The sequence below is a fragment of the Onychomys torridus genome, chromosome 5, assembly GCF_903995425.1.
Source record: "Onychomys torridus chromosome 5, mOncTor1.1, whole genome shotgun sequence".
In the NCBI taxonomy this organism is placed as follows: domain Eukaryota; kingdom Metazoa; phylum Chordata; class Mammalia; order Rodentia; family Cricetidae; genus Onychomys; species Onychomys torridus.
Genome location: NC_050447.1, coordinates 75,363,092 through 75,377,449, shown reverse-complemented (window position 1 = coordinate 75,377,449; position 14,358 = coordinate 75,363,092). Strand labels below are relative to the sequence as shown.

General features: G+C 36.4%; 1 protein-coding gene across 1 annotated transcript in view; it reads right to left on the bottom strand.

The window, feature by feature from the left end:
• The window catches only part of Malrd1 (MAM and LDL receptor class A domain containing 1), a 594,884-nt gene that overhangs the window by 127,997 nt on the left and 452,529 nt on the right, over window positions 1-14,358 (bottom strand). Inside the window, exon 31 of the mRNA XM_036188969.1 lies at window positions 7,221-7,378. Within this exon, the coding sequence (XP_036044862.1) occupies window positions 7,221-7,378 (158 nt within the window). The remainder of the gene's footprint in view (window positions 1-7,220; window positions 7,379-14,358) is intronic.

Genomic DNA, 14,358 nt, shown 5'->3' with positions numbered 1-14,358 from the left:
CTTACTTAAATCCAAGCAGAAAGTCGTTCATTGTTTCCATGATATCTGTGCCATTATTACCCCAGTGTGCATATCTTGCCAAAGAGGTCTTTATTGTAGCAAGTTGGATAAACATCTGGCTAAAGAAAATATCTTCTTGGGGTTGGGGATTTAGCTCAATGGTAGAGTGCTGCAAGCGTACAAGGCCCTGGGTTCAATCATCAGTTCCAAAAAAAAGAAAGAAAGAAAGAAAGAAAGAAAGAAAGAAAGAAAAAGAAAAAAAATCTTCTAAAACTCAGGAACCATTGTGAAAGATGAGGTGGAAAGACTGTAAGATCCAGAGGTGGTGGACGACCACACACACACACACACACACACACACACACACACATACCTCCCAAACAGTGTTTTATGATCACAGCAGAGCAGTTGCAAATATGAATTCACAGTGATTGTAACAACACCCACAAGACCTATACAAGTTCAAACCAGACAAAATCTCAACCTGAGCATGAAGTCATGAAGTCTCACCCCTAGCCAAGGAGATATTGGTAATTGCTAACTGCTGGAGAGGGAGAGTCAGTTTTTTTTTAAGGTAAAACCACTTGTAGGTCTCACATGTACCAATGGATAATCACACATCCAAGAGTATATTGGCAACAATAATTGGACTCCATAAATTTAATACAAAGAATGATAATACAATGATGGGTGGATATGGAATAGAGGGGATAGATCTTGGAGGAAATGGAAGGAAAGGTGAATATAATCAAAGCATGGAATTCTCAAAGAATTAACCAAAGAACAAGAAAACATCGTATCTCATTTTAACTATGGCTATAGCAATATTATTTGTATTACAGTACAGAAATGTCTGCAGCACAGCAACAGGTGTATTGGTAACTACAACCATGCTATGTTACTTTTATTTCTACTTAAGTTAGTGAGAATTGACTAATTTTATTGATCAATATAATTTGGCTTTCTTGCAGGTCTGTTTAGAGGGCAGATATCTGCTAAGTGTTTTCAGCCATTCCCATGTATAACACACTATGGGGCCATTTATACATCTCATTGTTTCCTCTCTTAAATGCTTGCTAGTATTATTCACCAAAGCTGGTTGTAATGAGCGGTGCCACACAGCTTGTTTAAGCAAGGATGGAAGAAAACTACTGGCTCTGAGAAGTCAATTAAAACTTACTTTTAAAAACAAGCCCTCTAAAAAAAAAACACTGATAAAAATCTCTACAACTTTCATCATAACACAAAATTCACTTTCATCCTAAATAGCAATAATAAAAGTAATTTAAAACTCTGATATATTGACCTAGGTCTATCTTACATGAACTGTTGTCTATTTAATTTTGAATAAACATCCTTTATAAATACAAGTATATTTTCAATTCAGCATATTCCTCTTAGCAGTTTTAGGATTTTGTTATTGTTCTTGTTTTGGTTTTTGTTTGTTTGTTTGTTTGTTTTTAATCTCTATTTTCTCCACTTCTCTATCCCCATGACTGGAGCTTTCTGCAGCAATAGTGATAGCTGTGAAACGTGTTGACCTCTTGTATCTACACAAGCCTATGGGAACAGCCAGAGCCTGTGGAACAGAACATTTGCACAGTCAATTTATAAATTACAACCTGGCTGCACTAAATTCTAACCTAGTGCCTGATTAATATGTGAATATAAATCCAAGATATATCTCTTCCATTACTAAGCAGACTTCCTCATTGTATTTCTTAGGGTCATCATTCATACTATCACCTATATACAGTTGGTGAGGAGAGTTGTGAATTGTGAATTAGAAGCTCTCTGCCCATGGCTGGTGTCTCTGGTCCACAGACATCTGGGTTTTAAGACACAAGATGAATTGGAATGAGTCTCATCCTTCTGTTATTTGCTATTTTGAGGTTTGTAAGGCTAAGGTGTCACCAGAAGCAGAGATCTGCTTGAACTAGTTGACAGTAGAAGCCTTTAAAAGTCTGACTGTTCTCTAGGCAGTGGTCAACATGACATGGTATTGGTGAAATTATTAAGGCCGCTCCACGTAGTTAAAAGGGAGGTTTATTTTGTGGGGTAACTTACAAATGAAGGGATAGGTTGCAGGGTCTGGCAAAGGTATGGTGCAGTCCGGCTGTGTTCTCTGGAGAACTCTGCTTGGTCTACCTCCTGCGTCCAGCATCCCAGAACCAAGCAAGACCTCTCCTCTTGATCTTGGGTCTCCCGCTTCCTCCCTCAGCCCCGCCTTGTGGGTGTGACCATTACTGAAGCCTCAATGGGGGTTGGAACTTCAAGGCCAATGCTGGGATGACTACCCACTGCAACATGCTTCATATACAGAATCTTTTTCTAAAGAACTACATTCCCATGACTATTTACAGAATATAAAGGCAATTTTTTAACAATAAGTATGTAAACATACTTTATAAAGTCACTAAAGGCATATCTCAGTTTAACAATGAAGATGCTATCTTGGCTGCTGTCCTTCAACCATTTATCCAATAGATGATTATATGAAGCTACTAAACAAATTAACTAAATGTGTTGTTTCATAGGAAACTAGGAAGAACAAATAATTCATCATTCCTTCCACTTCTTTCTACACATTTTTACATTTGTAGGGACATACAACTATTTGACGTACCACTATATTTTTGTAGCATTTATAATTAAAAGCAAATTTGTATTAAAGACTATAATATGTCATATACAGAATCTTTTTTTAAAGAACTACATTCCTATGACTATTTACAGAATATAAAGGCAATTTTAAATAATGAGTATGTAAACATTAAATAGGCTATGAAAACAGCTCTCTTAATATGAGAGGTGGGAAGACACAAGAGTGAAAAGCAGGCAACAAAGCCAGCAGATGTGGGGAAACTAAAGTTTATCACCCCATAATTTTATGATAGTGAGCAGATTCTGGAAGCTTCTTCTTCCTCCTTGTCATCTATTATAACATACATGACACCATTGGAGGAGGAATAGATTAATTAATTCATGTAAAATTTTTAGTTTTTGATATGTAAAATAAGCTGATATTGTTATGTTTTGTATTGTTCTTGTATTTTTTCAGTGCCACTCCTATTTTCCCAAAGGGGATATCATGATCAGACTATATTGTATGAAAAAATTTCAATAAATACATACATATATGGAACTATCTCCCTGTATATTATAAACACATTTATTATAGGTCGCTGAAGCTTGGAAAATGCACAAACACACAATCAGATTGATTAAGCAAGTACTTATCCAAAGGTTTCTCAGAAACATTAACTTCATCACCAGGAAGAATACAGAAAGAAAGTTCATTAAGCAAGACGCAGGGCTAATGATGTGCACATGAGTAAACCCATGAAATTTTAACAGTCATTGTAACAACAATATCCATGGCTTCTTGAATAATAATATTTACTATTTCTAAGTAACAAATGGGAATAATTTTAACTAAATCTATCACCATAGTTTATGAAAGGTTCTTGGGAAGTAGTAGCATTATTGTTGTTTATAGACATATGATTAGGTAGCCTATGAATGGTCCTTAATGTACTAGTCCCTAAGGGAATCTCTAGAGCTTGTAGGATATAGCCATTTTCTTTGAATTTCAATTCGGTTGGGGATTTAGCTCAGTGGTAGAGTGCTTGCCTAGCAAGCACAAGGCCCTGGGTTCAATCCTTAGCTCAAAAAAAAAAAAAAAGAAGGCTGTTCAATAGCACAACTTTATTTGATATTTGCTTATCAGTAATTCGTTAATGATTTCCTATTGTCTGAAATAAGAATACAACTCTTGTTAATCTTTGATTTTTATGAAGTATTTATGTCAATAAATGCCTACAATGGGGACAATTTAAAAATAATATTTACATGCCAAGTGAATTTGAATTCTATAGGCTTTAATAGAAACTGTTTAGATCTATGAAGTCAACTTTAAAATAAGAGCTATTTCAGAATGGAAAGGTAATTATTCTTAAATATGAACATTAGACCTCTAATGTGCCATCCAGATTTGTCAAGCCATCTGTCATCAAAAAAGGAAGTTTTAAGAAGTAGCTCATCTCCACCACCACCCCCAGCAACTATGAAAACTTACATATTGCACAAAATTTTAGGAAAATTAAGTTTTGTTAAATTTTTTCATATAGTACATTTTGAGCATATTCTTCCATCCAACTCCTCCCAGATCCTTTTTACCTCCCTAAACACCCACATTCATGTTCTTTTTCTCTTTCTCTCAAAAAAAGAAGAATCAAAAGAAAAAAAACAAAAACAAATCCAGGGAAAACAATACAAAATGAAGTTTCTATGAATTACACAAAATGTTACAGAGTATAAATTTTGAAATGTATGTATTAATTTCTTTTTATTTCATTAAGATGAATTTGAAGAAATAATAGTATTCACTTTTTTTTTACTGATATTACTTTTAAAATCTGAACATGTCAGAGGCTAGGAATCTGAACTACTAAAGCCCAATATTCTCAGGGAAAAGTAATTTGGCTTCCTTTAGCGCTCTTAGGCAATGTGTATCAAAAGAAGACCACTATTATTTTAAGAAGAGAATTAAATTTCATATGTGGGCATGTAGCTGAAAGACAGAAAGAAACTAACATGATTAAGTTCTTCTGTATCAACTGCAAGAAAAAAAGACAATAATCAGTTAAATAGACACTGGTATTTTCCTGTAATTTCTTGTCTTTGTATCAAATCATGCTGATGGCTTTGTAAAATATTATTATTGTCCACTTACTATAAAACAGTATTGAAGGGTTCCTAGTCCTTCAAAGTATTCGGTTTTATCATGCACCCTTCTATATCAAAGGATAGGATAAATCAGAGTAGTTTGGTTTGTACTCCATAATTTAGCATGAAAATCATGTTTAATTTTACCCGAATTTATCAACTGTATAAATTTATATTGATTGCTTTAGTTTTATATGATTAATCTTACTAGCGTGGTGATACAACTTAAGCATGCTTTATTTGAAAATAATCTCAATACGCTGGTGAAGAAATGTCCTATTTGCTATTTGCAGGAATTTTTCCATAGCAAACTGATAGTCAATGTTAAATCATGCCAGGCAGTCTCTTGCCTTGACTTTTGATATCCTCTAACTTGTTCCTTTGAAACAGAGTGAATGCTAATGGCTCTCCCCAGTTCATATGTTGAATTCTACCCCTGGGAAATATTATTAGGAAGTAGGGTTTGGGGAGATCAGCATCACCATATGAAAACCACCATACTCCCAAGGTTCAGTGCTGGCCACAACCCTTCCAGTAGCTAACTACTCTGAGAGTTACTGGCTCAAATAAAGAACAATCCAGGAATTAGACAAAGCCGATCTCTCTGTCTCTATTTTTCTTTCTGTGTAGCATATGCTTGCATGTGTGTGCGTGCATACGTGTGTGTGTGTGTGTGTGTGTGTGTGTGTGTGTGTGTGTGTGTGTGTGTGAATGCACACACATGCATAGCAGCTTATTTTTCTCTCAATTCTTTCTCTTCAAGTGGGAAAAATGCTCTCAAAGATATCAAACAACTCCAAGCCTATCAGACACCTTACAACTTCAGAACTAGAAGAAACTTTACATGCCAAATCAAATTGAAAAGACTAGAAATACCAAACAAAAGTCACTGAGTTAACCAACCTCACCAAGACAGTTCAGAGTAGAAGGGAGTCCATCATCATCATATCACCATTATCATCATCACTATTGTCTATCATGTTGACTGCCAATTCCTCCCCAATATTCTTTCTAAAATTACTTGAAGACTACCCAGAATACAGAAATATTTTTCCTATAGTGCTGCCCTCTAATTAGAATTACCATAAATCACCCCACAGCAAGGAATCACAAATCATGACTGAGACAAACATTTGTAATTTAGAGACTATTTAGAGACACATGACTGAAAGCTAGGTGCTATGTAGTTGGGTACCACAAACAGATGACTAACCAACTACTCACAACACTATGGTTGGGTGTTTGTTCTGAACGGAGGAGGATAGAGAATTATGCTAGTAAGTAAGTAAAAGCTGCTTGATTTTGTGAGTAACAAATCACCATGGAATCAAAAGACTTATAATGCAGGGGTGGCCAGGAAGTTAGACTGCATAGAATTTATTATAACCATAAGTTAGTATCCCAAATTACTATATATTGTGTGTAAATCTAGGAAAAATCCACAGTATCAAGGTGTTGGATTGACTCACATGTCCCTCAACTATTAGAATGGACTTTCATTTCTACTGGTTTCCATTTAAAAACAGATACTCTCATGGATTTGGGATAAATACTCCATTTTCTTTGCATGCTTGAGAGACTCTGTCAATGATTAGAACTGACATGTCTTTTCTTCTTTTGTTTTCTCTTTCAGACTTCTTGGATAGACCACAGGTTGAGAAGTAATAAATGCTAGATTTTTTACATAAGATTTTCTGCTAATTGTGTACTCTAGAAAGAAAAGTTGCTAAACATTTTTTGGGTCTGGATTTCTTTATTTTAAAGCTTGAAAGATATACCTCCCACATTAGGTGAATGTTTGAACTACAATCAATAATACATACAATGTGTATAAAATATGTCCCAAAAGACAGAAAGCAGTTACAAACAGCTGTCACCATTTTCCAGAGACAGTGTTTGAGTTAAAGGTAATAAAACCAGTCATGGTGGTCTAAACAATTAATTGCTAAGTCATAACACTGGGAGTTGTATTCTAATATACACATTTAATTAAAAGGAGAGCTCAAAATTGGTTCATCCTGTTTTAAAAAAAACTCATTAGTCTTTCATAAAAATAGAAATATAAATACTGTGACTTCTTTTAAAGACTGATGTTTTATACTTGGAGCAGATCTAAATTTAAAATTTCAAGGTTGCTTTATTTTTTTGCTTGAGGTAGAAATTTCTCTATCATTACCTCTTATATCACATTTCTTCATTGTCCTTAGGCGAGTCCTTATTTGTAAAGCACAATCTACTCAGACTCCTTTATCTCCAGGTACTCTTTAAATAGCAGACACTATAATTGAGTTCAGATGGCAGTCATCAATGAGTTTAATCCTGACTCAGATGGAGATGAATGACACAGTGCCGTGTGCCAAAGTCCCACAGCCCCAGGTAGAGATGAGAAATTAATAATACTGCTTTCAGCAGCATGTTTACAAAAGGTGGTGGTGGGGGGAGAACTTTAATGATGAATATTTCCATGGACACAAATATATCTCCTTCCATACCTTTAATATCCCCATAATCCAGGGATCCACCATGTAGAACCAGAAACGAACATTACACATTCCAAGGCTTGCTGGGAAAAACTGAGAGGTAAGTATTCTTGCAGTAGACCCTTCCTTGGAGACAGAAGAGTTGACATACAGGAAATGCCGACCACTACCTAGAACAGATTGAGAAAAAAAAATTGCTTTTCAGTGCAAAAATGTATTTTCCTGAACAATAGAGAACGTGTTTCAACCATGCACAAATATCATTATCACCTCAAACATTCTCCCTTTCCTGCCGCCTTCTCCCCACTGCGCACACACTTAAATAGGATTTATCTCTTAGAAGTCATCTCTCTGTTGTAGCACTTTCCTCCAACTATTTTAAACCTGTCTGTTTCAAGCCATAGCATTTTGTATGTTATACATACTAAACAGGTACAGAGTGTACACTAAGGAGTGATTGTACCTTATTTTCAGTTGATCTACACTAGCAAGAGTAGTAAGACGTGGCTACAGTTTCAGTAGAATGTGATTCTGCAAATGATTACATGGTTTGTTTGTTGATGCATGTATGTGTCTGTGGGCGGTGTTTGCCCTTGTAAGCATATATGAAAGATACAGGTTAATAATATATGTATCCTTCTGTCACTCTCCACCTTACACATTGACACAAGGCTTCTCACTGGATCTGGAGTTTGTCCCTTAGGCTAATCTGTCTGGCCAGCAAGCAATAGGGATCCTCATGTCTCCATGACCAATAGGTTACAGATACATGCTACACAGTCTGGCTTTTGAATGAGTGCTGGGGATCTGAACTCAGGTCCGTGTGCTTGCACAATAATGGCTTTACTCACTGAGTCCCAAGCCCCATTATATTTTGTTCCACTGAGCTATAAATAAATAGTGTCTGTGCTCCTCAGATGCATTTGTTTGTCAAAGGTCTCTATATTCAATAAAATTGGATTTGTTTTCTGTTTGTAATCATTGTCAAAACATCATTGTCAAGCTGCTTTTCTCTTCCTCGCTTTTTCTGAGGTAGCAGATAAGTTACTTATATAGTTCCAAACAAGTCTAATGAATTATTTTCAACTTAATACAATATTTCTTTTTGGCTTATCAGTATTCAAAGATCAGCACCAATGTTCTCCCTTCACTTCTGACAGAACTTTGTGCTCTCTTTTGTTGTTCCAAGTAACTTGGTCAGAGTGCTTTCTTTTTTATTTATACTTTCAAAATTATCTTCTAGCTTTACTTATTTTATTTCTTTTACATATTGCATTAAGAATTACTCATATTAAACACTTTCACTTCCTTCTTCCTTTGGTTTTAAACAGCCTTTAATTTTTCTTAGATTTATTTTGTAGATTTTTTCCCCTTCAAATGTTCAAATTTTTCCTATGTATTACAATGTATTCATTGAAATACACAGATTTTGATGCTCTGTTCTCTTTTGAGTTAAAGTATGCCAAGATATGTATTGCAACTTACTTGACCCATGAGCTATTTAGAAGCTGTATTTTAATCTGTACGTGGTTTGGAGTTTTGAAATCATATTCCTATTGCTCAGTTCTTGCCTTATAAGGAGAAATGTGGAAACATTGGGAAAGACTTGAAAGACTTATCAATTTTAATCACTGGTAGAAATGGGGTTCTTCTTAAGTTAGGTGAACATATAGAGAAAGCAGAGAATACCTCTGATTTTATGTGAAATATCTGTTCTCCCAAAGGGAAGTTGTAGAATGTGGACTGTGTATGGCTTCCAATTCTATAGCTTTATTATGTTTCATGGCCCATGACATGTGTTTGTCATATGGTTTTTCTATGTTAGTTGAGACTACAGGCACTCTGCTGCTCTGGAATCAAGTCCCTGCAGATGTTATCAGGTCAAACAATTGACTGTGCTGTTCTGGTCAGCCATGCTCTTCCTGATACTCTGCTAGCTGGATCTTTCCATTGCTATGCAAGTTTGATTCCCCAGAAATAATAGTAGAGTCATTAAGTTCTCCTTAAATTTCTTTCTAGATTTACTTGACAAATTACTATTTTTCTGGTGTTAAATACTTATATGTAAGAGATTATTTTTGTTTTCTGGGAGGAAGGACCGATTGATTACCATGTATGTTCCTCTTCATCCTTAATAATATTCCTTGCTTATGAGTCTTGGTCTGAACTCCTAACATTCTTTTGATGTGTTTCCTATCTTCAGTTTTAATCTCTCTGTCTTTATATTAAGCATAAATTCTGCACAGATAGTATTATGGTCTTTTTTTTTTCTACTCTGACAATGGCTTTCTTTTAATTAATGAATTTGTACTATTTATCTTTATTGATATAGTTATACTACTGATAGAAATATTTCAATATCTATAATGATTTTTTATCATTTTGTACTCATTATTCTTTATTTCTTTTTTCCCTCCATTCATTATCTCTATTTTGTAGCTTTAATTAAGAATTTTGTAGGGTTCAAATTTTCATTTTTCTGTATACTAGTTGTCTATCTTGTAAAAAGCACCTTTGCTAGTAAATGACCTTGAGCCTGAAAAATACATTACATCTAACTCTAGCACTCCTTTAAATGCCTACTTATCTCTGCAAGGGTCACAAAGGGGAGTACTGTCTAACACCACACTCCCATTTAAATCAATCCAACTTTCTTACACTGCTGAACATTTATCTTCTCCTGTGTCAGTTTAGTTTTAGTGGAATGGTTTATTTTGAGGTCAGAACTTCTTGAGAAAAGAATGCTCATGGGTGTTCCCATGACTGTATTCCCCTCCCCCTGTGAAAGCTGAGAGAACTCCTATTCTTCTATGTGAAAAGCTGGTGGGGATTTCAGAGTAGATGTTTCCCTAAGACTGCTCCTCTCTGAGTTTCATCTCCTGGGTTTCCATGTTGAGCCCACAGCTACTGGACAATTATGGATTGAATGTCCTGTCCAGTTGCCACAGAGATTCTGGCCCAAAGTTTTCTGTCTTAGCATTTGTGACCCTGTGTGCATTTGTTTGTCTCTTACAGAAGCAGCGGTTGTTCCTGTGACCCCGGCTCTCTAGTGGATCCATGAAAGGTGAAGGCTTTTCAGCTGCACAGCTTGTTCATTGTTAAGAGGATGGGCAGTTTTCCTCAAACCTCCTGACATGCTGGGTAAGAACTGAAAATAACTTGCATCTATTTTTAAATGTTCCTTACTGAAAATCGCTCACGATGCTTTCTGAAGGCTTATTTTTTGTTTAATATCCATCAAGAAAAATATCTAGCAAGGTAGGGTGGCACACACCTGCTATTTTAGCCTTGGGAGGTTGAAACAGGAGAATTACAACAATTTTGAGACCAGCCTTGGCTTTAGAGTCATCCTGTCTCAAAAATTCAAACCCATTAAATCTTGGTCACAAGACAGAACAGAAAGACAACAGCAAAATAAATAGATATGTATTGAGGGAAGGTGGCTAACAGTGTTCAGAAGGAGATAGGAGAGGTCAGGGCAAGGGTGAGATTAACCAAAATGCATTAGGTCAAACTGTGACATTATCAGGGAATAAATTTGGCAAAAATAAAAGGACATCCACAATGAACAAATAAAAAATATAAAATTGCCACTCCAAACAAAACAATACACACACAAAAGCAAAACAAAACAAAAAGGAAGAAGAAAGAGCTAAGGAATATGATTCAAGAATCATTTTAATGAAGTTTCTTCAGGATAAAAAGTGAAGGAGTTGAGACAACTTGGAAGTTGTCTTCCTTCCTAAAGTCCCCCCAAGGGCATCTCACATGCTGCTAGATTGGGAAAAATAACCAGAGTATTTTCTTTAAGTCACAAGAAAATAGTTCTAGATTTGAAAATATTTTGTTACATCATTTGGAAACAAAAGTTTTATGTGGCTCACTCAGCCAAGACATAACTTGACTCCCCCTATAACTTTGTAAAGGACAATGGCTTATTCTTTGAAAATATACTTTAATTCCATGCTATCTTTAACCAAATAGAAACACATAATCTGCCTCTCATCTTGTTGCCTTTTATATCCATGAGGATTTCCAGTGCATTATAACCACATGGTCTTATCTTAGATGTGAAGAAATAACTAGGTAATGTGTTTGGATAATGTAATCATAGGTTTTATAGTTTAGCTCTTAAATAGTATACCATGCAAAATGGAAATGAATATACTTCAATTTCAAGCTTTTTCTGCCCTAAGTTCTAATCTGACATTGACTGTCAAATATTTAGAGCCATAAGAAAAGCAGCAATTACATTCACTGATGCAAATGTAATCAAGTTTACAGATAGGAATTGAATTCTGATTTAAAACATTACATTTCAGCGTATTTATTCTTCACTCTCTATATAGAAGAGTCTATGTATGGAGCCATCCCATGGGTCATGGACAACCTACTGGTAGCTGTGTCCCCAATGGAGAATGGTCTATCAATTGCCAATAACTCTTCTGCTGTGCTTGGGAACTCCTAAGCCCCTCTTGCATTCATGCTAAAATTCTGACTGGCTTCTTCTTGTCATGTTGTGCAAGCAACCACAGCTATGGTGAGCTGTTGTGTACAGCATCCATGTCAAGTTTAGAAGTCAGCATTTCACAGTTCTCTGCCACATCTACTTGGTTCTTATATTCTTCCAGACCCATTCGAGAAAATTCTCTAAATCTTGGATAAGGGGTGGGGGGTTGGTATAGATGACCCATCCACAGTAGAGTACTGAGTTACTTATGGGCTATACTTTAACAACTAGGAGTCTCTGCATTAACACTACCCCTTGTAAAAAGAAGCTTCTTTGACCAAAGTTGAGAGTACAAATCTATGAGTACACACAAATATTTAGAATGTGGTTTGGCAGCACATTTAGCAACATAATAACAGACATGGGCTTTTGACCAGATTAATAGTGCCAGGTATGAAATCTATGCAAATCATGCCTCATATCCAATAAGAAAGTAGTTGGTTACTTCCATAACATTGCCATGCCACTATTGTATCAGAGGGCACATCCTGTGAAACAGGTAAGTATTGTAGCATTCAGGGGGCATGAGTAAGTCATTGATGTCTTTATGTCTCATCAGTCTAAATGAGCTTCTTCTGCCACAATGTAAGCTAGTCAGTACAGAGAACATTCCTGGTCAATTTAAGGTTGAATTCTCTATACCCTGTCTATAAAGCACCAAAGTGATCAATGTCCTCAGTAATACACACACATACACACACACACACACACACACACACACACACACACACACACACACACATATTAGAGAGGATAGCGGAACATTAACACCTGCACATAAAGGGAGGTGGAAATAGTAAAGATTAAAGTTTTACTTGTGCATAGGTGGGCTAGAAAGAGAAGAGGGTAAGGGATGGGTTTTACCACAGCATAAGATAAACACTTTTGTGAGATTTAACAGCAAAACCTGCAGTCAGTTCTAATTACAAGTTAGGGGACTCTGGGCTAAGTTTTCAAAGTATAATCTGAATAGTCTGTTATAATTTACATGCTCAGTGTGGGTCTTACAAAGTCCTATAAGAGAACACAAAAATCAAAAAAGGTGACTACTGGCTGAAGTATTGATGCAGGTCTATGTGAAGATGAACCCAGTTTAAAATGAAAAAGCAGCTTGTGTTTTTGACAAACTGTTATTGTAACACTTGCCCACACATATATTTGATCAAAGAGACAACTTGTGGCATTGACACCATTTTCTCTCAAAAATTAAAAGGTATTTCTGAGTCTGGGTAACCACACTCAGGATGATATTTTCTAGGTCCATCCATTTGCCTGCAAATTTCATGATGTCATTGTTTTTTTTTCTTTTTTACTGCTGAGTAGTACTCCATTGTGTATATGTACCACATTTTCTTTATCTGTTCTTCAGTTGAGGGGATTCTAGGTTGTTTCAAGGTTCTGGCTATTACAAATAATGCTGCTATGTACATAGCTGAGCAAGTGTCCTTGTGGTATGATTGAGAATTCCTTGAGTATATGCCCAAGAATGGTATAGCTGGGTCTTGAGGTAGATTTATTTCCAATTTTCTGAGAAACTGCCATACTGATTTCCAAAGTGGGTGTACAAGTTTGCACTTCCACCAAAAGTGGAAGAGTATTCCCCTTGTTCCACATCCTCTCCAACTTGAGCTAGCATTAATGTTTTTGATCTTAGCCATTCCGACAGGTGTAAGATGGTATCTCAGAGTCATTTTGATTTGTATTTCCCTGATGACTAAGGATGTTGAGCAATTTCTTAAATGTCTTTCAGCCATGTGAGATTCTTCTGTTGAGAATTATCTGTTTAGATCTGTAGCCCATTTTTTTTTAATTGGATTGTTTGGTATTTTGATGTCTCATTTCTTGAGTTCTTTCTGTATTTTGGAGATCAGCCCTCTGTCAGATGTGGGATTGGTGAAGATATTTTCCCATTCTGTAGACTGCCATTTTGTCTTATTTACAGTGTCCTTTGCCAAACATTGTATGTATTCACTCATAAGAGGACACTAAGAGTAGAGCAAAAGATAAGTAGACTATAATCCACAGCTCCAGAGAAGCTAGGTAACAAGGAGGACCAGACACATGGAATGTCCTGGGAAGGGGAAATAGATGAGATCTCCTGAGTAAATTGGGGGTGAGGGGAGGCAATGGAGAGTAGGGGATGGGAGATGGGAGTATGGGAGAATGGGATGATTGAGCTGGAACAGCTACAGAGTGGGAGAGCAATAAGGCAGATATCTTGATAGAGAGAGACACATCATGGGGATAGGGAAAAACCTGGTTTGAGGAAAGTTCCCAGGAATCCAAAGGGATGACCCAGCTTAGACTACTAGCAGTGGCAGAGGGGGTGCCTGAGCTGCCTACCCTGGTAATCAGATTGGTGAATGCCCTGTCATCATAGAGCCTTCATCGTACCTGATAGAAACAGAGGCAGAGAGCCACAGCCAAGCACCAGTCAAAGAGAGGGAAGAGGGATTCTATGGGCAAGGGCCATCAAGATCATGATGAGAAAACTTACAGATATAATGGAATGAAGTGGGAACTCATGAACTTTGGACCAACAGTTATGGAGTGTGCATAGGACTACTGGGCCCTCTGCATGGGCAGTTGTGTAGCTTTATCTGTTTGAGGTGCCACTGACTGTGGGAATAGGATCTACCC